This window comes from Anolis sagrei, chromosome 6 (assembly GCF_037176765.1).
Source record: "Anolis sagrei isolate rAnoSag1 chromosome 6, rAnoSag1.mat, whole genome shotgun sequence".
NCBI lineage: Eukaryota > Metazoa > Chordata > Lepidosauria > Squamata > Dactyloidae > Anolis > Anolis sagrei.
Window position 1 is genome coordinate 2,810,694 of NC_090026.1, and position 27,919 is coordinate 2,838,612.

Genomic DNA, 27,919 nt, shown 5'->3' on the forward strand with positions numbered 1-27,919 from the left:
ACTGTTCAACAGTGGAACTCTCTGCCTCATAGAGCCATGGTTTCCAAAGACAAGAAAGGAGGCTCCACTTGAACTTGGTGAGGAAGAACTTCCTGACCGTAAACACTGTTCAACAGTGGAACTCTCTGCCTCATGGGGCCATGGGATCCAATGACAGGAAAGGAGGCTCCACTTGAACTTGGTGAGGAAGAACTTCCTGACCATAAACACTGTTCAACAGTGGAACTCTCTGCCTCATGGAGCCATGGGATCCAATGACAGGAAAGGAGGCTCCACTTGAACTTGGTGAGGAAGAACTTCCTGACCATAAACACTGTTCAACAGTGGAACTCTCTGCCTCATGGAGCCATGGGTCCCAATGACAGGAAAGGAGGCTCCACTTGAACTTGGTGAGGAAGAACTTCCTGACCGTAAACACTGTTCAACAGTGGAACTCTCTGCCTCATGGGGCCATGGGTTCCAATGACAGGAAAGGAAGCTCCACTTGAACTTGGTGAGGAAGAACCTTCTGACCATAAATACTTTTCAACAGTGGAACTCTCTGCCTCATGGAGCCATGGATTCCTATGACAGGAAAGGAGGCTCCACCTGAACTTGGTGAGGAAGAACTTCCTGACCATAAACACTGTTCAGCAGTGGAACTCTCTGCCTCATGGAGCCATGGATTCCTATGACAGGAAAGGAGGCTCCACTTGAACTTGGTGAGGAAGAACTTCCTGACCGTAAACACTGTTCAACAGTGGAACTCTCTGCCTCATGGGGCCATGGGTTCCAATGACAGGAAAGGAAGCTCCACTTGAACTTGGTGAGGAAGAACCTTCTGACCATAAATACTTTTCAACAGTGGAACTCTCTGCCTCATGGAGCCATGGATTCCTATGACAGGAAAGGAGGCTCCACCTGAACTTGGTGAGGAAGAACTTCCTGACCGTAAACACTGTTCAACAGTGGAACTCTCTGCCTCATGGGGCCATGGGTTCCAATGACAGGAAAGGAAGCTCCACTTGAACTTGGTGAGGAAGAACCTTCTGACCATAAATACTTTTCAACAGTGGAACTCTCTGCCTCATGGAGCCATGGATTCCTATGACAGGAAAGGAGGCTCCACCTGAACTTGGTGAGGAAGAACTTCCTGACCATAAACACTGTTCAGCAGTGGAACTCTCTGCCTCATGGAGCCATGGATTCCTATGACAGGAAAGGAGGCTCCACCTGAACTTGGTGAGGAAGAACTTCCTGACCATAAACACTGTTCAGCAGTGGAACTCTCTGCCTCATGGAGCCATGGATTCCTATGACAGGAAAGGAGGCTCCACCTGAACTTGGTGAGGAAGAACTTCCTGACCATAAACACTGTTCAGCAGTGGAACTCTCTGCCTCATGGAGCCATGGGTTCCAATGTCAGGAAAGGAAGCTCCACTTGAACTTGGTGAGGAAGAACCTTCTGACCATAAATACTGTTCAACAGTGGAACTCTCTGCCTCATGGAGCCATGGGTTCCAATGACAGGAAAGGAAGCTCCACTTGAACTTGGTGAGGAAGAACCTTCTGACCATAAACACTGTTCAACAGTGGAACTCTCTGCCTCAGAGTCCAGCGCAATCTTTTAAACAGAGGCTGGATGGGTTGTTGTAGGTTTTTTGGGCTATATGGCCATGTTCTAAAAGCATTCTCTCCTGACGTTTCACCTGCATCTGTGGCAGGCAGCCTCAGAGGTTGTGAGATCTGTTGAAAACTAGGAAAATTGGGTTGATATCTCTGTGGAATGTCCAGAGTGAGAGAAAGAACTCTTGTCTGTTGGAGGGAGGTGTGAATGTTTTGCTCTTCTCTGCACTCACATGTTGTGGATTCCACTTTGTGGCCCCATTTCTTGAGGTTGGCTCTGCATCTCGTGGTGCCCGAGCGCAGTCTGTTCAGCGCCTTCCAAGTCGCCCAGTCTTCTGTGTGCCCAGGAGGGAGCCTCTCATCTGGTATCAGCCATTGGTTGAGGTTCTGGGTTTGAGCCTGCCACTTTTGGACTCTCGCTTGCTGAGGTGTTCCAGCGAGTGTCTCTGTAGAGCTTAGAAAACTATTTCTAGATTTAAGTTGTAGACGTGCTGGCTGATACCCAAACAAGGGATGGGCTGGAGATGTTACAGCCTTGGTCCTTTCACTATTGCTTGCTACTTCCTGGTGGATGTCAGGTGGTGCAATACCGGCTAAACAGTGCAATTTCTCCAGTGGTGTAGGGCACAGACACCCCATGGTAATGCGGCGTGTCTCATGAAGAGCCACATGGTGAGATGTGTTCCACACTGGGCATGCATACTCAGCAGCAGAGTAGCACAGCGCAAGGGCAGATGTCTTCACTGTGTCTGGTTGTGATCCCCAGGTTGTGCCAGTCAGCTTTCGTATGATATTGTTTCTAGCACCCACTTTTTGCTTGATAGTCTAGCAGTGCTTCTTGTCGGTCAGAGCACGGTCCAGAGTGACTCCCAGGTATTTGGGTGCGCTGCAATGCTTCCGTGGGATTCCTTCCCAGGTCATCATCCTCAGAGCTCAAGATGCATGTCTGTTCTTAAGGTGAAAGGCACATGTCTGTGTTTTGGATGGATTAGGGATCAGCTGGTTTTCCCTGTAAGAGGCAGTCAGAGCACCTAGAGCTTCGGAGAGCTTCTGTTCAACCATCTCAAAGCTCCCTGCTTGAGCAGTAATCAGATATATACAGTAAACCTCACGTGCCTCATTTCCAACAGACCTCACAATCTGGGTCAGCTAACACCTCCCAACAAAGGATTCCCCCAGGCAGGAAGCAGCCAGGATTTGGAGCTGCAAGGCCATTCAATGCTAATCAGGCTGGGCAATTGCAACATTCGCACTTGCCTTCAGCAGACAATATTTCTTTCTCCCACCCTGGATTTTCCGCAGATATATAAAACTCCCTCACAACTTCACAACCTATGAGGTTGGGTACCTTATCTTACTTTTCTCAAGTTCACTTAATCACAGCCTCAAAGTATAAACATTTCTGCATGGCATTTTCAATTCATAGTGGCATCCATCTTTGCAATACATAAAAGCACATTGAAAAACACATACATAACTGAATTAATTCTGACAGAGGATGCCTGCCATAGATGTGGGCAAACTGTCAGGAGAGAATGCTTCTGGAACATGGCCAGGCAGCCTGGAAAACTCACAGCAACCCAAATATAAACATAATAATTTGAAATTTGGCATTTTCAGTATACTTTTGTATTTTTCTCTCAAGGTCAGGATGGAGCAGTTTCGTATTCAGCTCCTGTTGTTGTTGTTGTTGTTGTTGTTGTTGTTATGAACATACAATTTGTCCTAAAATCGGCGAGAAAGGTGCCATGGGGAGGCAAGATGGAAAAGGTATCCCAGAGTCCATGGAGTTCTTATGAGCCAGCTGCCAGTGTGGGAGATCGGGATCCATGGAGAAAACTACAGATCCCTCCTCACTGGGGATCAAGGCGGCCCCTGACATCTTGGAGTTCTACGAGGTACAGAATGGGGGACAATGCCTGGCTCGAGAGCAGTACGTGTGAAAAAGATCTTGGAGTCCTCGTGGACAACAAGTTAAACATGAGCCAGGAATGTGATGTGGTGACAAAAAAAGCCAATGGGATTTTGGACTGCATCAATAGGAGCCTAGTGTCTAGATCTAAGGAAGTCATGCTCCCCATGCTCTATTCTGCTTTGGTTAGACCACATCTGGAATATTGTGTCCAATTCTGGGCACCACAATTCAAGAGAGATATTGACTCTAAGCTGGAATGTGTCCAGAGGAGAGCGACTAAAATGATCAAGGGTCTGGAGAACAAGCCCTATGAGGAGCGGCTTAGGGAACTGGGCATGTTTAGCCTGAAGAAGAGAAGGCTGAGAGGAGATATGATAGCCATGTATAAATATGTGAGAGGAAGTCACAGGGAGGAGGGAGCAAGCTTGTTTTCTGCTTCCTTGGAGACTAGGATGTGGAACAATGGCTTCAAACTACAAGAGAGGAGATTCCATCTGAACATGAGGAAGAACTTCCTGACTGTGAGAGCCGTTCAGCAGTGGAACTCTCTGCCCCGGAGTGTGGTGGAGGCTCCTTCTTTGGAAGCTTTTAAGCAGAGGCTGGATGGCCATCTGTCAGGGATGATTTGAATGCAATATTCCTGCTTCTTGGCAGAGTGGGGTTGGACTGGATGGCCCAGGAGGACTCTTCCAACTCTTTGATTCTATGATTCTATTCTATGATTCTATGAGGTGACTGCTTCCCAAGATCAGCAGGCCCCCTGGACAGAGGGGTTAGCAGAGTGAAACTGAGATAGCCATTAGTCTTAGAATTCTCCCAGGAGAAGAATTACACCATTTTCGGAGCGATCCGTTGACTCGCGGATACGGGGACCCAATGGGTTTCCGTATCCGCGGTTCAAAGGAACGCAGTTCCGGCCTCCCCAGGACGTAAAAATCACATCCCAGGCAGGCTGGCAGCCATCTGCAGCCCAGAAGAAAGTTTTATGTTGAAAGAAGTTGGAGGCAATGAAAGGACACAAAGTAACACTATGGAGAGGGAAAAGGTTACAATTAATTGATACTTCTATTGGGGGGATTAGTTACAATATTAGGAGGGGGAAGAAAGTGAAGAAATAAGAAGGCTTCTGAGTTGCAGCTGCTGCTGTGGCCACGTTCATGCAGGTTGGCCCAAGCGGGGCAGTGGAGAACTGAGGAACTCCCTGCTGCAGGTCAGATCAGCTTGAAGGCAGGGAGTTCTGGGTTCGACCTCAAAGGCACTCTGGATGTGCATCCACACTGGAGAATGAATGCTTCAGGTCACACCAGAACCCATGTGATGCTGGGGCTGATTGATTATTGTGTGCTCCACTTTCCTCTTGTTTACACGCACTTTCCTATGTTACATTGCTAAGAGGACATGAGCAGGAGGAACATTTAGTGTGAGGTGTTTGTGTTATACCAGCAAAAATAATGAATTGTTGGGAAGGTGTTTCTTGCAGTGTGGCTTTGTGTTGCTTCAATAGTTCTAGTAGTTTGCATTGAATTAGTAGTTTTCTCCATTTCATGGGATCCTACAACATGACGGGCTCACTACGTATTGGGACAACGTAAACATATTGTGGCTGCATTTTAAAAAGTATGGGGCTTATTGGCATTGCGTTGCTGAGTTTTTCAGGCTGTCCGGCTATGTTCCAGAAGCATTCTCTCCTGACGTTTCGCCCACATCTATGACAGGCATCTCCAGAGGTTGTGAGGTCTGTTGGAAGCTAGGCAAGTGAGGTTTACATATCTGTGGAATGTCCCAGCAGCATTTGTTCCTGCCGTTTCGCCCACATCTATGACAGGCATCCCCAGAGGTTGTGAGGTCTGTTGGAAACTAGGCAAGTGAGGTTTACATATCTGTGGAATGTCCCAGCAGCATTCGCTCCTGACATTTCACCCACATCTTTGGCAGGCATCTTCAGAGGTTGTGAGTTCTGTTGGAAGCAAGGCAAGTGAGGTTTACATATCTGTGGAATGTCCCAGCAGCATTTGCTCCTGACGTTTCACCCACATCTATGGCAGGCATCCCCAGAGGTTATGAGGTCTGTTGGAAGCTAGGCAAGTGAGGTTTACATATCTGTGGAATGTCCCAGCAGCATTCGCTCCTGACATTTCCCCCACATCTATGGCAGGCATCCCCAGAGGTTGTGAAGTCTGTTGGAAACTAGGCAAGTGAGGCTTACATATCTGTGGAATGTCCCAGCAGCATTCGCTCCTGACGTTTTGCCCACATCTGTGGCAGGCATCTTCAGAGGTTGTGAGGTCTGTCAGAAACTGGGAAAGTGAGGTTTACATATTTGTGGAATGTCCCAGCAGCATTCGCTCCTACATTTCCCCCACATCTATGGCAGGCATCCCCAGAGGTTGTGAAGTCTGTTGGAAACTAGGCAAGTGAGGTTTACATATCTGTGGAATGTCCCAGCAGCACTCGCTCCTGACGTTTCGCCCACATCCATAATAGGCATCCCCAGAGGTTGTGAGGTCTGTTGGAAACTGGGAAAGTGAGGTTTACATAGCTGTGAAATGTCCCAGCAGCATTCGCTCCTGACGTTTCACCCACATCTATGGCAGGCATCTTCAGAGGTTGTGAAGTCTGTTGGAAACTGGAAAAATTGGCTTATATATCTGTGGAATGATGTCCACGGTGGGAGAAAAGAACTCTTGTCTGTTGGAGGCAGGTGTGAATGTTGCAATTGACCACCTTGATTAGCATTGAATGGCCTTGCAGTTTCAAAGCCTGGCTGATTGCTTTCTGGGGGATCCTTTGTTGAGAGGCGTTTGCTGGCCCTGATTGATTCTTGTCTGGCTACCAATATTAAAAATCTGGCTACCAGTATCAAAAAAACTCTAAAATTAGGACAATCAGAAAACAGGGGAATTCCAAGCCTAAAACAATCAGGTCCAGCTAACATCTCCTAACAAAGGTTCCCCCCAGGCAGGGAGCAGCCAGGGGTTTATATATGTGTAATGATGTCCAAGGTGGGAGAAAGAACTCTTGTCTGTCAGAGGCAGTGTGAATGTTGTAATTGGCCACCTTGATTAGCATTGAATGGCCTTGCAGTTTCAATGCCTGACTGATTGCTGCCTGGGGGATCCTTTGTTGGGGGGCATTAGCTGGCCTTGATTTATTCTTGTCTGGCTACCATTATTAAAAATCTGGCTACCAGTATAAAAAACTCTAAAATTAGGACACTCAGAAAACAGGGGAATTCCAAGCCTGAAACAATCAGGGCCAGCTAACACTTCCCAACAAAAGATTCCCCCAGGCATGGCACAACCAGGGGTTTATATATCTGTGGAATGATGTCCAAGGTGGGAGAAAGAACTCTTGTCTGTTGGAAGCACTGAATGGCCCTGAAACAATCAGGGCCAGCTAACATCTCCCAACAAAGGATCCCCCCAGGCAGGGAGCAGCCAGGGGTTTATATATCTGTGGGATGATGTCCAAGGTGGGAGAAAGAACTCTTGTCTGTTGGAAGCACTGAATGGCCCTGAAACAATCAGGGCCAGCTAACATCTCCCAACAAAGGATCCCCCCAGGCAGGGAGCAGCCAGGGGTTTATATATCTGTGGGATGATGTCCAGGGTGGGAGAAAGAACTCTTGTCTGTTGGAAGCACTGAATGGCCCTGAAACAATCAGGGCCAGCTAACATCTCCCAACAAAGGATCCCCCCAGGCAGGGAGCAGCCAGGGGTTTATATATCTGTGGGATGATGTCCAGGGTGGGAGAAAGAACTCTTGTCTGTTGGAAGCACTGAATGGCCCTGAAACAATCAGGGCCAGCTAACATCTCCCAACAAAGGATCCCCCCAGGCAGGGAGCAGCCAGGGGTTTATATATCTGTGGGATGATGTCCAAGGTGGGAGAAAGAACTCTTGTCTGTTGGAAGCATTGAATGGCCCTGAAACAATCAGGGCCAGCTAACACCTCCCAACAAAGGATCCCCCCAGGCAGGGAGCAGCCAGGGGTTTATATATCTGTGGGATGATGTCCAAGGTGGGAGAAAGAACTCTTGTCTGTTGGAAGCATTGAATGGCCCTGAAACAATCAGGGCCAGCTAACACCTCCCAACAAAGGATCCCCCCAGGCAGGGAGCAGCCAGGGGTTTATATATCTGTGGAATGATGTCCAGGGTGGGAGAAAGAACTCTTGTCTGTTGGAAGCATTGAATGGCCCTGAAACAATCAGGGCCAGCTAACACTTCCCAACAAAGGATCCCCCCAGGCAGGGAGCAGCCATGGGTTTATATATCTGTGGAATGATGTCCAAGGTGGGAGAAGGAACTCTTGTCTGTTGGAAGCATTGAATGGCCCTGAAACAATCAGGGCCAGCTAACACCTCCCAACAAAGGATCCCCCAGGCAGGGGTTTATATATCCGTGGAATGATGCCCAGGGTGGGAGAAAGAACTCTTGCCTGTTGGAAGCAAAGGTGAATGTTGCAATTGGCCACCTTGATTAGCACTGAATGGCTTTGCAGCTTCAAAGTCTGGCATTGTTTTTCTGAGGCTTTTCGTTTTGGATCCTTTTTGGTTGCCATCGGAAGGCAGGAAAAAAAGTAAACAAACCGTAAAAAATGGCCTGGACATCTCATGAAAGCGTTCTCACACAAAAGGGGGGAAAAAAATTAAAATAAGTCTGAGCTTCAGCAATGCCAGGGGGAAAAAAGGAGTATTTCTCAACATCTCGGCCAGGGCATCTGTCTGGAATTTATAGGCCGTGGAAGCCAAGTGCTGAGTCACAGCCCAAAAATGTTGCTTGAACTTCATTTTGGGGGGAAAAAATAGACCTTAAGGCTACGAAGCATGGCTTAAACCAAGCCTGGGACAACTTTGTTTTGGACTCAAGACTCCCATAACGTGGGTATGCAGACGATCCCTTGATTAAGTTCCAAGAGGACAAAAGCATGGGCCAACTTCATCCCTCCTTCCAGGTGTTTTGGACTGCAACTCCCACCATTCCTGACAGCCTCAGGCCCTTTCCTTTCCCTCCTCAGCCGCTTAAGCTCTCGTTACTGCCTTCGTCAAAAGTATATTTGGCGGGGATGAGACAGGACCTTCTCGGTGGTGACCCCTCGGCTGTGGAACGCCCTCCCTAGGGGTATCAGATTGGCCACCTCCCTTTTCATAGAATCATAGAAGTTGGAAGAGACCTCGTGGGCCATCCAGTCCAACCCCATTCTGCCAAGAAGCAGGAATATTGCATTCAAATCACCCCTGACAGATGGCCATCCAGCCTCTGCTTAAAAGCTTCCAAAGAAGGAGCCTCCACCACACTCTGAGGCAGAGAGTTCCACTGCTGAACAGCTCTCACAGTCAGGAAGTTTTTCCTCGTGTTCAGATGGAATCTCCTCTCTTGTAGTTTGAAGCCATTGTTCTGCGTCCTAGTCTCCAAGGAAGCAGAAAGGAAGCTTGCTCCCTCCTCCCTGTGACTTCCTCTCACATATTTATACATAGCTATCATATCCCCTCTCAGCCTTCTCTTCTTCAGGCTAAACATGCCCAGTTCCCTAAGCCGCTCCTCGTAGGGCTTGTTCTCCAGACCCTTGATCATTTTAGTCGCCCTCCTCTGGACACATTCCAGCTTGTCAATATCTCTCTTGAATTGTGGTGCCCAGAATTGGACACAATATTCCAGATGTGGTCTAACCAAAGCAGAATAGAGCATGGGGAGCAGGACTTCCTTAGATCTAGACACTAGGCTCCTCTTGATGGAGGTCAAAATCCCATTGGCTTTTTTTGCCGCCACATCACATTGTTGGCTCATGTTCAACTTGTTGTCCACGAGGACTCCAAGATCTTTTTCATACGTACTGCTCTCAAGCTAAGCAACCCCCATTCTGTCTCTTTGCATTTTGTTTTTCTGCCAAAGTGGAGTATCTTGCATTTGTCCCTGTTGAACTTCATTTTGTTAGCTTTGGCCCATCATCTCTCTAATCTGTCATTGTTTTGAATCCTGCTCCTGTCCTCTGGAGTCTTGGCTCTCCCTCCCAATTTGGTGTCGTCTGCAAACTTGATGATCCTGCCTTCTAGCCCTTCATCTAAGTCATTAATGAAGATCCTGAGCAGGACCGGGCCCAGGACGGAACCCTGCTTGTGGCACTCCACTCGTCACTTCTTTCCAGGATGAAGAGGAAGCCTTGGGGAGAACCACCCTTCGTCCATTTAACCGATTCCAGATCCACCTAACTAGTTTTGCCTCACCCACATTGGACTAGTTTCCTTGCCAGAAGGTCATGGGGGACCTTGTCAAAGAAGGCCTTCCTGAAATCCAGGTACGCCACATCCACGGCATTCCCTGCCGTTTAACATTCTGGAAAAGTCAAAACGTGGCTTTTTGAACAAGTGTTTGCAAATGCAGAGTAACTGACACAGGGAAATGAAACAACGAGACCAGACAATGTTTTTAACAAGGAGACACTATGAATTTATATTTTACTAGCCGTCCCCTGCCACGCGTTGCTGTGGCCCAGTTTGTGTATATGTATTTTGTGTGTGTATGTGTATATTTGTGTGTATATATTTGTATGGTTTTGTGCATACGCTGCAATGTAATTTTTGTTGTGTTTTTTTTTGGCTTTTTATGTCCCTTCCGCTGTATTTTTCAGTGTTTTTATGAATGACTAGCTTTACCTGCCACGTGTTGCTGTGGCCAACCTTCTCTCCCTCTTTCTTTCACTCCTTCCTTCATTTCCTTTTCTTCTTTCCTTTCTTCCTTCTCTACCTGTTTACTTCCTTCCTTAGCTTTTTGCTCCCATCCTTCCTTCTCTTTATTTCTTTCCTTCCCTCCCTCTTTCTCTCCTTCTTTCTCTTCTTCCTTTGCTCCGTCTTTCCTCCCTTCCCTTTTTCTTTCCTTCTCTCCTCCTTCCTTCTCTTTCCTTCCTCCTCCTTTTTTATTTTCCTTCCTCTTTCTCTCCTTTCTTCCCTCTCTATCTCTTTCCTTCCTTCCTTCGCTCTTGACTTCCAGTCTTCCTTTTCTTTTTCTTTTCTTCCCTCCCTTTCTCTTCTTCCTTTGCTTTTTTTCCTCTCTTCCCCTTCCCAAATTCCTTCCTTCCTTCCTTTTGACACCTTCCCTTCCCCTTCTTCTTTTTTTCTATCTTTCTTTCCTTTCCTCCTTCCTTCCTTTCTCCCTTCTTTCCTTTCCTCCTTCCTTCCTTTCTCCCTTCTTTTCCATCCTCCTTCTCTCTCTTTATTCTTTCTTTCCTACCTTTCTTCTTTCATATACCTTCTCAACTTCCCTCCCTCCCTCCCTCCCTTCCTTTCTCCGTTCGCGCAGCATCCTGGCCCCCAGCGAGCAGCCTGTTCTAGAACTACAGTTCCCAGAGTGCATTGCGTGTGTACTTCCACCCCTGGACACTGCGCATGCTCAGTTGGTTTTTGTAATTGTGAGTTTGTTGAAATGTTGTTTGGAATTTTGATGAGTGTTGTGCATACCTTGTGGGTTGAGGTATGTGCATGGCAAATTTGGTGAGTTTTCGTCAGGGGTTTTTCGCATTTTGCTGTCCCGTTGAACACCCTTTCCATTTTTATATATACAGATGGTCACTCATTGGCCTGATACGTGTGTTGTGTCCAAATTTGGTGTCAATTTGTCCAGTGGTTTTTTGAGTTATGCTCATCCCACAAACAAACATTACATTTTTTATTTATATAGATTGATGTGTTTAGTTTTTATTATATGTTATGTTTTTAATTGTATTTATGACATTGTAAGCATTGAATTTTGCCCTGTTAACAATCTTGAGTTGCCTACAGGCTGAAAAAGGCTGTATACAAATACAGTAAATAAATAAACAAACTGTGTTTACCTCTAGAACAGCGTTTCTCAACCTGGGAGGGGGGGTCGGGACCCCGGGGAGGTCGCCAGGGGGTGTCAAGGGGGGTCACCAAAGACCATCAGAAAAAACAGTATTTTCTGGGTTGTTGTAGGTTTTTCCGGGGTATATGGCCATGTTCTAGAGGCATTTTCTCCTGACATTTCGCCTGCATCTATGGCAAGCATCCTCAGAGGTAGTGAGGTCTTGCCATCTGAGGATGCTTGCCATAGATGCAGGCGAAACGTCAGGAGAAATTGCCTCTAGAACATGGCCATATAGCCCGGAAAAACTTACAACAACCCAGTGATTCCGGCCATGAAAGCCTTCGACAGTATTTTCTATTGATCATGCAGGTTTGGTGTGGGAAGTTTGCCCCAATTCTATCGTTGGTGGGGTTCAAAATTCTCTGTGGTCGTAGGTGAACTATAAATCCCAGCAACTACAACCCCCAAATTTTCCCCAAACTCCACCAGTGTTCACATTTGGGCATATTGAGTATTCATGCCATCAAGATTAATCATTGTTTGAGTTTGCAGTGTTCTCTGGATGCAGGTGAACTACAACTCCAAAACTCAAGGCAAAACCCACCTAACCCTTCTAGTATTTTCTGCTGGTCATGGGAGTTCTATGTGCCAAGTTTGGTTCAATTCCATCACTGGTGGAGCTCGCAATGCTCTTTGATTGTAAGTTAACTATAAATTCCAGCAACTACAACTCCCAAGCGACAAACTCCCCCCAACCCCACCAGTATTCAAATTTCGGTGTATTGGGTATTTGTGCCAAATTTGGTCCAGTGAATGAAAATACATCCTGAATAACAGCTATTTACATTACAATTCAGAACAGGAGCAAAATTACAGTTATGAAGAAGCAACAAAAATAATTTTATGGTTGGGGGTCACCACAACATGAGGAACTGTATTAAGGGGTCGCGGCATTAGCAAGGTTGAGAACCACTGCTCTAGAACATGGCCATATAGCCCGGAAAAACCTACAACAACCTAGTGATTCCGGCCATGAAAGCCTTCGACAATACAAACTGTATTTGTTTCTGAATAAAGGTCTCTCTCACTTGTAGAAGAAGAAAAAAGATTGACAACCTGCCCATCAGACTCCTCAGGCGCCCTATTCCTGGGGGGCTGGAGATTGAAAAAGAAGTTACTTCCAGGAAAGTTATCCACCGCATGCAGGCACTTGGCCCACCCCAGTCATAGAATCATAGAATCAAAGAGTTGGAAGAGACCTCATGGGCCATCCAGTCCAACCCCATTCTGCCAAGAAACAGGAATATTGCATTCAAATCACCCCTGACAAATGGCCATCCAGCCTCTGCTTAAAAGCTTCCAAAGAAGGAGCCTCCACCACACTCCGGGGCAGAGAGTTCCACTGCTGAACGGCTCTCACAGTCAGGAAGTTCTTCCTAATGTTCAGATGGAATCTCCTCTCTTGTAGTTTGAAGCCATTGTTCCCTTGCGTCCTAGTCTCCAAGGAAGCAGAAAACAAGCTTGCTCCCTCCTCCTCCCTGTGGCTTCCTCTCACATATTTATACATGGCTCTCATCATATCTCCTCTCAGCCTTCTCTTCTTCAGGCTAAACATGCCCAGTTCCCTAAGCCGCTCCTCATAGGGCTTGTTCTCCAGAACCTTGATCATTTTAGTCGCCCTCCTCTGGACACATTCCAGCTTCTCAATATCTCCCTTGAATTGTGGTGCCCAGAATTGGACACAATATTCCACGTGTGGTCTAACCAAAGCAGAATAGAGGGGTAGCATTACTTCCTTAGATCTAGACACTATGCTCCTCTTGATGCAGGCCAACATCCCATTGGCTTTTTTTGCTGCCACATCACATTCCTGGCTCATGTTCGCCTTCCTGTCCACGAGGACTCCAAGATCTTTTTCACACGTACTGTTCTCGAGCCAGGCATTGTCCCCCATTCTGTATCTTTGCATTTCATTTTTTCGCCAAAGTGGATTATCTTGCATTTGTCACTGTTGAACTTCATTTTGTTAGTTTTGGCCCATCTCTCTAATCTGTCAAGAAGGAGCCTCCACCACACTCCGGGGCAGAGAGTTCCACTGGTGAACGGCTCTCACAGTCAGGAAGTTCTTCCTCATGTTCATATAGAATCATAAGTCATATAGAATCATAAGAGGCCACATGGGCCATCCAGTCCAACCCTAACCTGCCATGCAGGAGAAGCACAATCAAAGTACCCCTGACAGATGGCCTGGCTCGAGAGCAGTACATGTGAAAAAGAGGAGTCCTCATGGACAGCAAGTTAAACATGAGCCAACAATGTGATGTGGCAGCAAAAAAAGCCAATGGGATTTTGGCCTGCATCAAGAGGAGCCTAGTGTCTAGATCTAGGGAAGTCATGCTCCCCATGCTCTATTGCGCTTTGGTTAGACCACACCTGGAATCACACTGTGTCCAATTCTGGGCACCACAATTCAAGAGAGATATAGACAAGCTGGAATGTGTCCAGAGGAGGGCGACTAAAATGGTCAAGGGTCTGGAGAACAAGCCCTATGAGGAGCGGCTTAAGGAGCTGGGCATGTTTAGCCTGAAGAAGAGAAGGCTGAGAGGAGACATGATAGCCATGTATAAATATGTGAGAGGAAGCCACAGGGAGGAGGGAGCAAGCCTGTTTTCTGCTGCCCTGGAGACTAAAATGATCCAGGGTCTGGAGAACAAGCCATATGAGGAGTGGCTTAAGGAGCCAGGACACAATGGAGCCATGGCTTCAAACTACAAGAAAGGAGATTCCATCTGAACATGAGGAAGAACTTCCTGACTGTGAGAGCCGTTCAGCAATGGAACTCTCTGCCCCGGGGTGTGGTGAAGGCTCCCTCTTTGGAAACTTTTAAACAGAGGCTGGATGGCCATCTGTCAGGGGTGCTTTGTATGCAATATTCCTGCTTCTTGGCAGAATGGGGTTGGACTGGATGGCCCATGAGGTCTCTTCCAACTCTAGGATTCTAAGAACTTCCTGACTGTGAGAGCTGTTCAGCAGTGGAACTCTCTGCCTCTGAGTGTGGTGGAGGCTCCTCCTTTGGAAGCTTTTAATCAGAGGCTGGATGGCCATCTGTCAGGGGTGATTTGAATGCAATATTCCTGCTTCTTGGCAGAATGGGGTTGGACTGGATGGCCCAGGAGGTCTCTTCCAACTCTTTGATTCTATGATTACTCCTTTAAAAAGCAGATGAAATGTAACGCCTTTCATTTTTCTAACCTGTGCATATCCAAAAGTGCAATCTTTCTCTTAGGGAACTTGGCAAAACTAAAAGACATTCTCATTAAATCCAATACTTTAATAGAATTTGGCAGAAACAGGTTTCATTTAACTCTTCTAACACAAACAAAGTGTTTGTCATATTACAAACTGGGGCAAAACAAACGTCTACTACGCTACCCTTGCCGTTTTGCCTGCTTCCTCCTTTGCATTAAACATTAAGCGGCTCGATCCCATTTGCAAGAGAGTGAATTTATTTTCCATGTCTTGTTTATAGCGGTGTTTCGAGCTGGTTGTTTAATCAAGGAACGGAAAAGAGGAAACTTTGCAGCTCTGTTTCAAAACAAGCCGTCACCAACTTCCGAGGCGGATTAAACTCAAAACCAGACCAGTATGCCTCTGTTCTCCAATATTATTTCTGATGCCATCTATTCTTAGCAAGGCTTTCAAGTGTCCTGCTCTTAGTAGTGGGCTTGGGAGAAGGAACTGAACCACTTTTTTTCATTCCAAGGGCTGGTGGCTCACACTCCAGAGGCTCCTCTTCAAAGAAGGCTAAGGAAAAGTCTTCAAGAGAGTCATTCTTCACAGCGAATTGTCTCCTGGCTGCTGAAGGTTTCCTCTCCGTCTTGGTCAGATGGCAAGGGCTCGCTTGGTTCCTCCAGGCCGGTGCTGCCCTTGCTTTTGGCCTCCCCCAAACTGTTTTTCTTCCTTGGATAACTAGAGAACTTTAACTGGGAAGAACGGCTGTCTGCATGGGAACTGAGGGGTTTGGCTATGTTATTCTTGTGCCGTGGCTCAGAGGAGGGTTTCCTCAAACCTTGGGAGAAACACAGAAACCAGTTATGATCCAGGGAAAGAGTCAGAGAATCACAGTTGGAAGAGACCACCAGGACCATATAGTCCAACCTCCTAAAATAGACAGACAGATAGATAGTTAAGAAGAGATCCCAGGGGACATCAAATCTAAACCTCCCTCCTTCCGTATTCATTTTTCCCTCCTCCACCATCTATCTATCTATCTATCTATCTATCTATCTATCCATCCATCCATCCTTATCTATCTATCTATCCATCCTTATCTATCTATCTATCTATCTATCTATCTATCTATCTATCTATCTATCTATCCATCCTTATCTATCTATCTATCTATCTATCTATCTATCTATCTATCTGTCTGTCTGTCTATCTATCCATCCTTATCTATCTATCTATCTATCCTTCCATCCTTCCTTCCTTCCCTCTTCCCTTCCTTCCTTCCCTCCCTCCTTCCTTCCCTCTCTCCCTCCCTCCTAACTTCCTTCCTTCCCTCCCTTCCCTCCCTCCTTCCTTCCTTCCCTCTTCCCTTCCTTCCTTCTTTTTCCTCCTTCCTTCCCTCCCTCCCTCCCTCTTTCCCTCCTTCCTTCCTTCCCTCTTTCCTTCTTTCCCTCCTTCCTTTCCTCTCTCTCTCCCTCCCTCCCTCCTTCCTTCCCTCTCTCCCTCCTTCCTTTCTTCCTTCCCTCCCTCCGTCCTTCCCTCTTCCCTTCCTTCCTTCCTTCCCTCCTTCCTTCCCTCTCTCCCTCCCTCCTAACTTCCTTCCCTCCCTCCCTCCCTCCCTCCCTCCCTCCCTCCCTCCTTCCTTCCTTCCTTCTTTTCCTCCTTGCTTCCCTCCCTCCCTCCCTCCCTCCCTCCCTCTTTCCCTCCTTCCTTCCTTCCTTCCTTCCCTCTCTCCCTCCCTCCCTCCCTCCTTCCTTCCTTCCTTCCTCTCAGTATTAAATCACAGAATGAAATAATTCCGTCTATATGTTGGCGAAAGTTTTCATGGCCAGAATCACTGGGTTGCTGTGAGTTTTCCGGGCTGTGCAGCCATGTTCCAGAAGCATTCACTCCACTTGCCTATTTTCCAACAGGCCCCTGAGGATGCCTGCCATAGATGTGGGCAAGAGGTCAGGGGAGAATGCTTCTGGAGCATGGCCATACAGCCCGGAAGAATCACAGCAACCCAATTCCATCTATGATTTCCAAATAAATTTTAGAACACAAAAATTCTTCCCCACTCAGATTCCAGTTCCTGCTTCAACTTAGCGAATTCAAAACTTACAATTAATACCAAAGGTATATTTCTTGTGGGGAATTTGCAAATCAGTTTATAGATGGAAACCTTGGTGGCCTCTCATTTCTAAGAGCATAATAATTTGAAGCCAACTGGATGGGAAATAACAGCAACTGCTCAGTAATAGTACTTGGATGCCACTGTTATTGCTTTGGGTTCAACTACTGGTCAGTCGCTTCTCCACTAGAGAACTCTAGTACACTTCCATGAACTACAAAACTACAACTCCCTAGCAGGGAATTCTAAGGACCACACCAGATTGCCAATAACATCTTCCACAACATCAGAGGTGTACTTATTTACTCTTATGCGGGGACATGAGAGAAGCCTCCCACAAGGATGATAAAACATCAAGACGTCCCCTGGGCAACATCCTTGCAGACGGCCAATTCTCTCACACCAGAAGCGACTTGCAGTTTTTCAGGTCGCTCCTGACACGACAAAAATAAAATAAAAATTACTCTTCCTCCCATGTGATATATGCTAGCAATGCCCTCCTGCACGGTGCAATGGACAAACAAGGCAGTCCCCATGCAAGGGGATAGAAATGAACACAAATGTGACATTAGAAACAGTAAAAACACACACACACAAAAAAAACAGTTGCAAAACATACAGTAAAAGTCTTGACAGGTTCATCTAAAACAGTGGTTCTCAACCTTCCTAATGCCGTGACCCCTTAATACAGTCCCTCATGTTGTGGTGACCCCCAACCATAATATTGTTTTGTTGCTACTTCGTAACAGTAATTTTACTACTGTTATAAATCATAATGTAAATATCTGATATGCAAGATGCGTTTTCATTCACCAAACTGGGCACAAATACCCAATGCACCCACATGTAAATGCTAGTGGGGTTGGGGGAGGATTGATTTTGTAATTTGGGAGTTGTAGTTGCTGGGATTTATAGTTCACTTATAATCAAAGAGCATTCTGAACGCCACCAGCGACGGATTTGAACCAAACTTGGCTCCCATGACCAATGGAAAACACTGGAAGGGTTTGGTGGACATTGACCTTGAGTTTGGGAGTTGTAGTTCACCTATATCCAGAGAGCACTGTGGACTCATGCAATTGTGGATCTGGACCAAACTTGGCACAAATCCTCAATATGCCCAAATGTGAATACTGGTGGAGTCTGGGGAAAATAGATCTTGACATTTGGGAGTTGTAGTTGCTGGGATTTATAGTTCATTTCAATCAAAGAACATTCTGAACTCCACTGATAGAATTGGGTCAAACTTCCCACATGGAACCCCCACGGCCATCAGAAAATACTGTGTTTTCTTATGGTCTTTGGCGACCCCTCTGACACCCCCTTGCGACCCCCTCAGGGGTCCCGACCCCCAGGTTGAGAAACACTGATCTAAAAGTTCTAGGAGCCAAGCTAGGTTAAAATGGTGTCAAACTGTGATCAAGTGTGTAATTTACACTCTCCCAATGTATGCATGCGACGTAAGACTCTGCCTCATACCTTTCTGGCCTTTCTGCCGTCCCTTTGCTATGCCTGGTCCAGCTTCAGCTTTGGGCAACGGCCCCTCTCTTCGGCTCTTCTTGGACAAGGGGAGACCTTCACTTGCCACGTTGCCTCTTTTGTGCTCTGTGTGGACAAGAGAGGGGCAGTTGCTCTTGTCTGGTTAGTATTCAGGGTGCCTGATTGATCCTTGGCCTCTCTGCTCTCGAGACTTGGTAAACTTGGGCCCTCCCTCCAGGTGTTTTGGACTTCAACTCCCACAATTCTTAATGTTACACCTGGAGGGAGGGCCCAAGTTTGCCCAAGCCTGTCTTAAACCGTAGGAAAGAGGCTTGAGGCTGAAGCTATTGGAGAAGATGATTTTATCAGTCAAAAGCTCACCATTGGTCTTGATTTTGTTCTTGATGTTCATCTCTGCTTTCATCGCCAGGGTGCCAGGAGGAAGCTGGAACACAGACACCAGGAAAACAGGAATATTGCAAGCCTAACACTTTAGTAATACAGCAGACACTCAGTTAACCCTGGAGATTGGTCAATACTGGATCAATGTAGTTTCTGGTTGCTTGAGAGTTACAATTGAAAACAGGCCTAATACTGCACCCTATTCTATACCGTACAATGAAGTTGTACTGACTTCGTAATAATATTCGAATATTGTTATTTAAAGCATATAAAAACAAACTTTTTACACTGCATTAAAAAACTGCTTTTACTATATTATAAAAATTGATTTTAATTTGTATTTATTATTGTTGTTAGATAGATAGATAGATAGATAGATAGATACGTTTTATTGATTGGCCTATTGGCCGTATCAAAACATTTAACACATAACACAGTTAACACATAGTCATACATAGTCATACATACAACATACAACCCTCGGTATAAAAGAAGTTAAAATAAACAAGCTGTTAACAAGATCTCATTCAGGTCAAATGTCTGCGTCACCTCCACAGTTTACCCCAATTGGTTCTAAATGTGCAATCCTCAGCTGTGTTGCTTTGAATAGAAAAAAGGCTGTTTTGTGTGTTATTTTAGGGTTCTGGCCGGCCAACAAAAATGAGGTTTTAATATATGGGTCCCAGTGTGTTTTTTGAATAATGTATGGTCCAAGGCAATGGTCTCTCTCTTTCTTATACAGCTCACAGATGAACAACTATTGACAATTGCTTTGTTTTAAATCATACAATTGCAAAATATGTCAGCAGAGGGAAACAACTGTATGCCGCCTTTATAGATCTTAGTGCAGCATTTGATACTGTAAATAGAGAGACATTATGGAAGAAACTAACGGATCTCAATATGGAACCCAGACTGCTGGCACTAATCAAGGCACTTTACACAAGCACCTACCTGAAAGTGCAACTTGGGATGCAAGGAGCCATGACAAACAGTATAGAAACATACAAAGGGGTCAGACAAGGGTGTATATTAGCACCACTGTTATTCAGCTTATACGTAAATGATCTCCCCGAACAGTTGAAGGACCCAGAGGTACACATGCCTAAGCTGTGCAATACACATATTATTGTTGTTGTTATTATTACATTTATTTATACCCCATTGTAACTCTCCCAACGGAGACTCAAAGAGGCTTAACATAAAAGCATGAATTCCCCTATTTTTGAAGTCATTGAAATCCACAACAGAAATTCAACAGAATGCAAATGAACAAAGTCTGGCTACCACTATTTTAAAAACTCTAAAATCAGGACAGGAAATAAAGAGCAACACCCCAAAAACAGGGAATTCCAGACAAGGAACTCTCAGGGCCAGCTAATCATACGTTCCCTTCAATCATCTGGGGAGGCCCTGCTCATGATCCCACCGGCGTCACAAGCGCGTCTGGTGGGGACGAGGGACAGGGCCTTCTCTGTGGTGGCCCCCTGACTCTGGAACTCTCTCCCCAAGGACATCAGACAAGCACCAACGCTGGCAGTCTTTAGGAAGAGCCTGAAGACCTGGCTGTTCCAGTGTGCCTTTCCAGAATAGGAAACTCCCGGCATCATGTCCCAAATGCACCTTGTCAGAGATTCAGGATTATCTCCACATTGCGCTTACCTCCAAAAACCTCTACATATCACCTGTCAAGTCCAGCATTTTTTAAATTTTGTCTATTACATTTGGCCCGGCCTTAGGTTTTAAATGCGTCATGGCGTTATTGTTTTTAGTGTTTTATTGTTTTGCTTGATGTTTTTATTATTTGCTTGATGAGTTTTACTGTTGTATTTGTATGCTGTTGTTTTGTTGGTGGCCTTGGCCTTTGTAAGCCACATCGAGTCCTTCGGGAGATTTTACGGGGTATAAATAAAGTTAATAATAATAATAATAATAACAGTCACCTCCCAACATAGGATTCCCATGGGCAGGAAGCAGCCTTGAAGCTGCAAGGTCATTAAATGCTAATCAAGGTGTCCAATTGCAACATTCACACCTGCCTCAAACATACAAGAGTTCTTTCACCCACCCTGGACATTCCACAGACATATAAACCTCACTTGCCTAATTTCCAACAGACCTCTGAAGATGCCTGCCAAAGATGCAGGCAAAATGTCAGGAGAGAATGCTTCTGGAACATGGCCAGACAGACCAGAAAACTCACAGCAACCTAATCAACCATTTCACATGTGGGATAAATATGCAAATATACTTTTTACTGTGGGCAATGTAATACTGTCGAATAATTTCAACTGGGGGATTTTAAGTATTCCTATCCCACCTTCTCTTGACTCTTGTTGGGCCTCCGAGGGTTCCTTTTCTCAGCCCCTGGCCTTAGAGCCATCTTGGCAGGAAGCCTGCAGGTGAAGTCGAAGCAATCTCCTAGGCAAAAGGAACAGAGAGATGACAGTGGGAGGGGTATCGGCCTTTGGGTTTCCCTGTGACCCCACACCATTCTCCAATTACCTTGTGGGACCTTGGGTAAGGCTCCCTCGCTGAACCGTCTGTGGAATCCAAACATCCTTATTCTCTCCTGGTCCAGGGAAAGGAAAGGGGAGAAATGAATGGGTCCAACTGGGCTTTTTAGGCAAGAGTGGGCAGCCTTCTCCATTTTCACCTGTGACTTTGGCCCCTTCTGCACAGCTGTATAAAAATCCACATTATCTGCTTTGAACTGGATTATATGGCTTTGAACTGCCATATAGAATCATAGAATCAAAAAGTTGAAAGAGACCTCCTGGGCCATCATCCAGTCCAACCCCATTCTGCCAAGAAGCAGGAATATTGCATTCAAATCACCCCTGACAGATGGCCATCCAGCCTCTGTTTAAAAGCTTCCAAAGAAGGAGCCTCCATCACACTCCGGGGCAGAGGGTTCCACTGCTGAACGGCTCTCACAGTCAGGAAGTTCTTCCTCATGTTCAGATGGAATCTCCTTTCTTGTAGTTTGAAGCCATTGTTCCGTGTCCTAGTCTCCAAGGAAGCAGAAAACAAGCTTGCTCCCTCCTCCCTGTGGCTTCCCCTCACATATTTATACATGGCTATCATATCTCCTCTCAGCCTCCTCTTCTTCAGGCTAAACATGCCCAGCTCCTTAAGCCGTTCCTCATCGGGCTTGTTCTCCAGACTCTTGATCATTTTAGTATCCCTCCTCTGGACACATGCCAGCTTGTCAATATCTCTCTTCAATTGTGGTGCCCAGAATTGGACACAATATTCCAGGTAAAGTGGTCTAACCAAAGCAGAATAGAGCATGGGGAGCAGGACTTCCCTGGACCTAGACACTAGGCTCCTCTTGATGCCGGCCAAAATCCCATTGGCTTTTTTTGCCACCACACCACATTCCTGGCTCATGTTTAACTTGTTGTCCACGAGGACTCCAAGATCTTTTCCACACGTACTGCCCTCAAGCCAGGCATCCCCCATTCTGTCTCTTTGCATTTCGTTTTTCCTGCCAAAGTGGAGTATCTTGCATTTGTCACTGTTGAACTTCATTGTGTTAGTTTTGGCCCATCTCCCTAATCTGTCAAGATAATTTTGAATCCTGCTCCTGTCCTCTGGAGTCTTGGCTCTCCCTCCCAATACTCCCAATAATCCACTTCCAAGCAGATAATCTTCATTTTGTATGGCAGTGTAGATGGGGCCTATGATAATCAAGTTCAAATCACGTGGATTTTGGTCCAGTTCAAATCACGTGGATTTCAGTTCAGCCTACAATAATCCAGTTCAGATCATGTGGATTTTCTGCTTGGATAACCTGGATTATCTGGCAGTATAGAAGAGGTCCCAGTCTACACTGCCATATATTCCAAATCAAAGCAGATAATCTGAATGTTATATGGCAGGGTAGATGGGAACTTAGCTTGTCCTCTGACAAGGCTTTTGAGGAGACAAAATAGGGAAAAGAGAAGAGCTATGTCCATCTTCTTGAGCTCAATGTGAGAAATATGGTTAGAAGTAAGCAATGCATAAACAAAAACCAGAGTCCCACCTAAACTAAGATGGGATTCTTATCCCCAACAAAATGATCCCATAGTATAGTGGTTCCAAACCTTTCTAATCCTGCAATCCCTTAATCCAGTTCCTCATGTTGTGTTGACCCCCCAACCAGAACATTATTTTCGTTGCTACTTCCCAACTGTCATTTTGCTACTGTTGTGAATCATAATGTAAACATCTGACATACAGGATGTATTTTTATTCACTGTACCAAATTTGGCACAAATACCCAATACGCCCAAATTTGAATACTAGTGGGGATGTGGAGGGGAGGACTGATTTGATCATTTGGGAATGTAGCAGCTGGGATTTATAGTTCACCTATAAATCCCAGCTATTGTTCACCTATAAATCCCAGCATTCTGAACTCCACCAATGATGGGATTGTGCCAGACTTCCCACACAGAACTCCCATGACCAACAGAAAATACTGGAATGGACTAGTGAGCACTGACCTTGAGTTTTGGAGTTATAGTTCACCTACAGCCACAGCACTGTAGGCTCAAACAATGATGGATCCGGACCAAACATGGCATGAATACTCAATGTGCCCAAATATGAACACTGGTGGAGTTTGGGGAAAATAGACCTTGACATTTGGGAGTAGTAGTTGCTGGGATGTATAGTTTACCTACCATCAAAGAGCTTACTTACTTACTTACTTAGGTGATCCCTCGTTGGACGAGCAAGATGGTCTTCCATTATGGATTTCCTTGTGGGTCCGTATGTGGCTGTGGAGCCCTCTTCTTGCTCTGCATCTTCTTCCGCAGTGAGGGCATTGGTTTCCAGGTGGAAGGTGGTCCCGGTCAGGGTTGGCTTGACGCGCCTTCCTCCTGGCACATTTCTCTCTTTCACCCTCCACTCGTGCCTCCTCAAATTCTGCAGCACTGCCGGTCACAGCTGTCCTCCAGCTGGAGCGCTCAAGGGCCAGGGCTTCCCAGTTCTCCGTGTCTATGCCAGAGTTTTGAAGGTTGGCTTTGAGCCCATCTTTCAATCTCTTTTCCTGTCCACCAACGTTCTGTTTTCCGTTCTTAAGTTCGGAGTAGAGCAACTGCTTTGGGAGACGGTGGTCAGGCATCCGGACAACGTGGCCGGCCCACCAATGGTTTTCTGATGGTCTTTGGTGATCACTCTGACACCCCCTTGCCACCTCCCCTGGGATCCTGACCCCCAGTTTTGAGAACCATGGCCATTTCCTCTTCCTGCCTGAAAAGAAAGCCTTGTAGTGGAGTAAGCGAGGTACTAAGCAGAGCTACTGGCCTCCCCGTGCCAGCGATGCCCAGCTGTTCCCTTGAAATGACCCAGGAGGGACTGCCTTGTCTCACAACAGGGGGGTGTCCCCAGGTGTTTTCCATCTGAAAGCGCAGCTGGTTCCTTGCCTGGCTGGGAGCCTCGCTCGATGCCAAGTTTCAGAGGAGAAAACAAAAGGTTCCACAGGGGATTCTCCGTGTAAAAACAGACAAACAAGGATGCCATCCCTCCAGCTGCAAGGACTGCTACTGGGATTCCTTGATCATGCGTTGAATGAGGCTTTGCACAAGTTCCTCTATGCTCAGAAATTGAATAGAGGCTCCAGGTGGTTTGGACTTCAACTTCCACAATTCGTAACAGCCTGGCTACTAAGAATTCTGGGAGTTGAAGTCCAAAACAAATGGAGAGAGGGCCGAAGTTGGCCCATATCTGGCCTAAACAGAATTCACTCCTAAGTAGAGACCAGGGTCAAATAATATCCACAGATATACATTTCTTAATGGCAGACTGGCAGGCTTTTGTTTATTGCACCAGGGACTGGCAACCATCGTTGTTGTTCATTCAAGAGAGATATTGACATTTAGTCGCCCTCCTCTGGAATGTGTCCAGAGGAGGGCGACTAAAATGATCAAGGGTCTGGAGAACAAGCCCTATGAGGAGCGGCTTAAGGAGCTGGGCATGTTTAGCCTGAAGAAGAGAAGGCTGAGAGGAGATATGATGAGAGCCATGTATAAATATGTGAGAGGAAGCCACGGGGAGGAGGAGGGAGCAAGCTTGTTTTCTGCTTCCCTGGAGACTAGGACGCAATGGAACAATGGCTTCAAACTACAAGAGAGGAGATTCCACCTGAACATGAGGAAGAACTTCCTGACTGTGAGAGCTGTTCAGCAGTGGAACTCTCTGCCCCGGAGTGTGGTGGAGGCTCCTTCTTTGGAAGCTTTGAAACAGAGGCTGGATGGCCATCTGTCAGGGGTGATTTGAATGAAATATTCCTGCTTCTTGGCAGAATGGGGTTGGACGGGATGGCCCAGGAGGTCTCTTCTAACTCTTTGATTCTATGATTCGTTCAGTCGTTTCTGACTCTTTGTGACCTCCTGGAACATCCCAGGCCAGAGCTCCTTGTTGGCCGTCACCACCCCCAGCTCCTTCAAGGTGTGATTCAGTCAATCCATTCACTTCAAGGATCCCATCCATCCATCTTGCCCTGGGTCGGCCCCTCTTCCTTTTTCCTTCCATTTTCCCCAGCATCATTGTCTTCTCTAAGCTTTCCTTTCTTCTCATGATGTGGCCAAAGGACTCCATCTTTTCCTCTAATATCATTTGCCTGGCAACCATATTTGTGCCAATTGGCTACAACTGCCCACTGGGCCACCACTTTGGGTAGCACTATTGTATGCTTCTTATCATAAAGGGAGAAGCTCCCGGCGGCACAACGGGTTAAACCCTTGTGCCAGCAGGATTGCTGACTGACAGGTCGGAGGTTCAAATCCAGGGAAAGAGGGTTGAGCTTTCTCTGTCAGCTCCAGCTGCCTATGTGGGGACATGAGAGAAGCCTCCCACAAGGATGGTAACATCAAACATCCAGGCGTCCCCTGGGCAACGTCCTTGCAAATGGCCAATTCTCTCACACTTGCAGTTTCTCAAGTTTCTCTTGACATGGAAAAAAAATCATAAAGGGAAAGAGGGAAGAATAATAAAAGGTATCCAATAATCCCACTTCTCTCCCTAGTCCTCTTTGTCACAGGGAACAAAAAGGCAAGTGTTTGAAGGGCAAGGAAGGTCTCACAAATCCTTTAGCTATGCTGACAGAAAGTGAAAATGGAAAGGACTTGGAAGGGGGTCCAAAAGCCCCCAATGCTGCTCTGTTGGACGCCATTTTCAAAAACTGTCTGGCCTTGAAATTTCATTTTATGGTGAGAAAATAAATGGCCACACCAGGTCTGGAGGGACCCAGAGAAGGACTGCACCATCGTCTGGAGAATCCCTCGCTTCGATGCCGTGCAAAACATGTGAGAAAAAGGGAGGACAAAGGGCCAAGGCTCCTGCCCCCTGAATCACACCTGAATGTTCATTTGCTCTGCTTCTCTTGCCATCCTCAGAGCCGCTTTGAGATTCTTCTTCTCAATTTGGCCCCTCAGCTTGTCCTGAAAGTGAAAAGGCAGAATATATCTAGGTCTGTATTTTTGGTTTGTGGGGGGTGACGGATGGGGAATGCTACTGCTGATCCTGGGAGTGTGCTTGGCTTGAAAGAAAGGGTTTGGGAAAGGATAGTGCTGGGGATAAGAAATAGCAGGGGGAAGATTTGGCATTCCTTACCAACATGCCACTTTTGCTTTTGGTAAGAATGGCAAAATCCAATTAAAGTTATTATAAAGTTGCCGGCTTAGATATATAACCCCGTCATCATTTTGCCCACCTTGTCCTTCCCAGAACCACAATTCCTTGGATATCTTGACAGGATCCAGAATAGCTGTGCAGCTTTGAAACTGGCTCAAAGCCATTTGATCAATGACCTTTTTCAGGCCCCTTCCACACAACTGAATAAAATCCCACATTATCTGCTTTGAATTGGAATATATGGCAGTGTGGACTCAGATTGTCACGTTGCCAGGGCTCTGCCTTATTTAGGTAGAGATGAATCAAACTCCCAGTTTTATCAAACAGTTTAATTAAAACAGCACTTACTTGCTGGCTGTTTTAATAGACCAAAATATAAAGCATAAATATAGCACTCAGCCCCTATTACAGGGAAAACCAGCTGATCCCCAACCCATCTAAAACACAGACATGTGCCTTTCATCTCAAGAACAGACAAGCATCCCGAGCTCTGAGGATTATTACCTGGGAAGGAATCCCACTGGAGCATTGCAGCGCACCCAAATACCTGGGAGTCACTTTGGACCGTGCTCTTACCTACAAGAAGCACTGCCTGAACACCAAGCAAAAAGTGGGTGCTAGAAACAATATCATACGAAAGCTGACTGGCACAACCTAGGGATCACAACCAGACACAGTGAAGACATCTGCCCTTGCGCTGTGCTACTCTGCTGCTGAGTATGCATGCCCAGTATGGAACACATCTCACCACGCTAAAACAGTGGATGTGGCTCTTAATGAGACATGCCGCATTATCACGGGGTGCCTGCGCCCTACACCACTGGAAAAATTACACTGTCTAGCCGGTATTGCACCACCTGACATCCGCCGGGAAGTAGCAGCCAATAGTGAAAGGACCAAGGCAGAGACATCTCCAGCTCATCCCCTGTTTGGGTATCAGCCAGCACATCAACGACTTAAATCTAGAAATAGTTTTCTAAGATCTACAGAGACACTCACTGGAACACCTCAGCAAGCGAGAGTCCAAAAGTGGCAGGCTCAAACCCAGAACCTCAACCAATGGCTGACACCAAATGAGAGACTCCCTCCTGGGCACACAGAGGACTGGGCGACCTGGAAGGCACTGAACAGACTGCGCTCTGGCACCACGAGATGCAGAGCCAACCTTCAGAAATGGGGCTACAAAGTGGAATCCTCGACATGCGAGTGTGGAGAGGAGCAAACCACTGACCACCTGCTGCAATGCACCCTGAGCCCTGCCACATGCACCAGGGAGGACCTTCTTGCAGCAACACTAGAAGCACTCCAAGTGGCCAGATACTGGTCAAAGGAAATTTAATCAACTCTCATACTCACAAATTTTGTAATCTGCTTGTTTGCTTTGTTCTGTTAGAAATGTAATATAATTTGACTGGTTGTTCTGACACGACAAATACAAAAAAAAAAATAGCACTCAGCCACGGAATAAACAAAAACGGATAGCAAAAGCTACACCATAGTCAAAGGGTCCAGTCCAGTGGTCAAATGCTGAGAGTTCAATAAACAAAGTCCAGGGATCAAGAGTCTATTCCGTAGTCAAAAGCCAGTCCAAAGGTTCAAGGTTCCAAGATTACAGGAGACAGGTCAGGATACCGAAAATCCAACAGACCTAGGAGAAAAACCAGCAGCATCCACCACCAAAATATGACAATATATTTCTCCCAAAGATCAGTCCCAAGGTTAGCTCCTT

The 27,919-nt window shown here is 46.3% G+C and overlaps 1 protein-coding gene across 1 annotated transcript in view; it reads right to left on the bottom strand.

The window, feature by feature from the left end:
- Positions 1-14,658: 14,658 nt before the first annotated feature.
- The window catches only part of ZCWPW1 (zinc finger CW-type and PWWP domain containing 1), a 68,637-nt gene continuing 55,376 nt past the window's right edge, over positions 14,659-27,919 (bottom strand). Inside the window, 7 exon segments of the mRNA XM_067469662.1 lie at positions 14,659-15,187; positions 15,189-15,411; positions 18,163-18,288; positions 18,544-18,607; positions 20,885-20,985; positions 21,070-21,136; positions 25,914-25,997. Coding sequence (XP_067325763.1) covers positions 15,007-15,187; positions 15,189-15,411; positions 18,163-18,288; positions 18,544-18,607; positions 20,885-20,985; positions 21,070-21,136; positions 25,914-25,997 — 846 coding nt within the window. The 3' untranslated portion in view covers positions 14,659-15,006.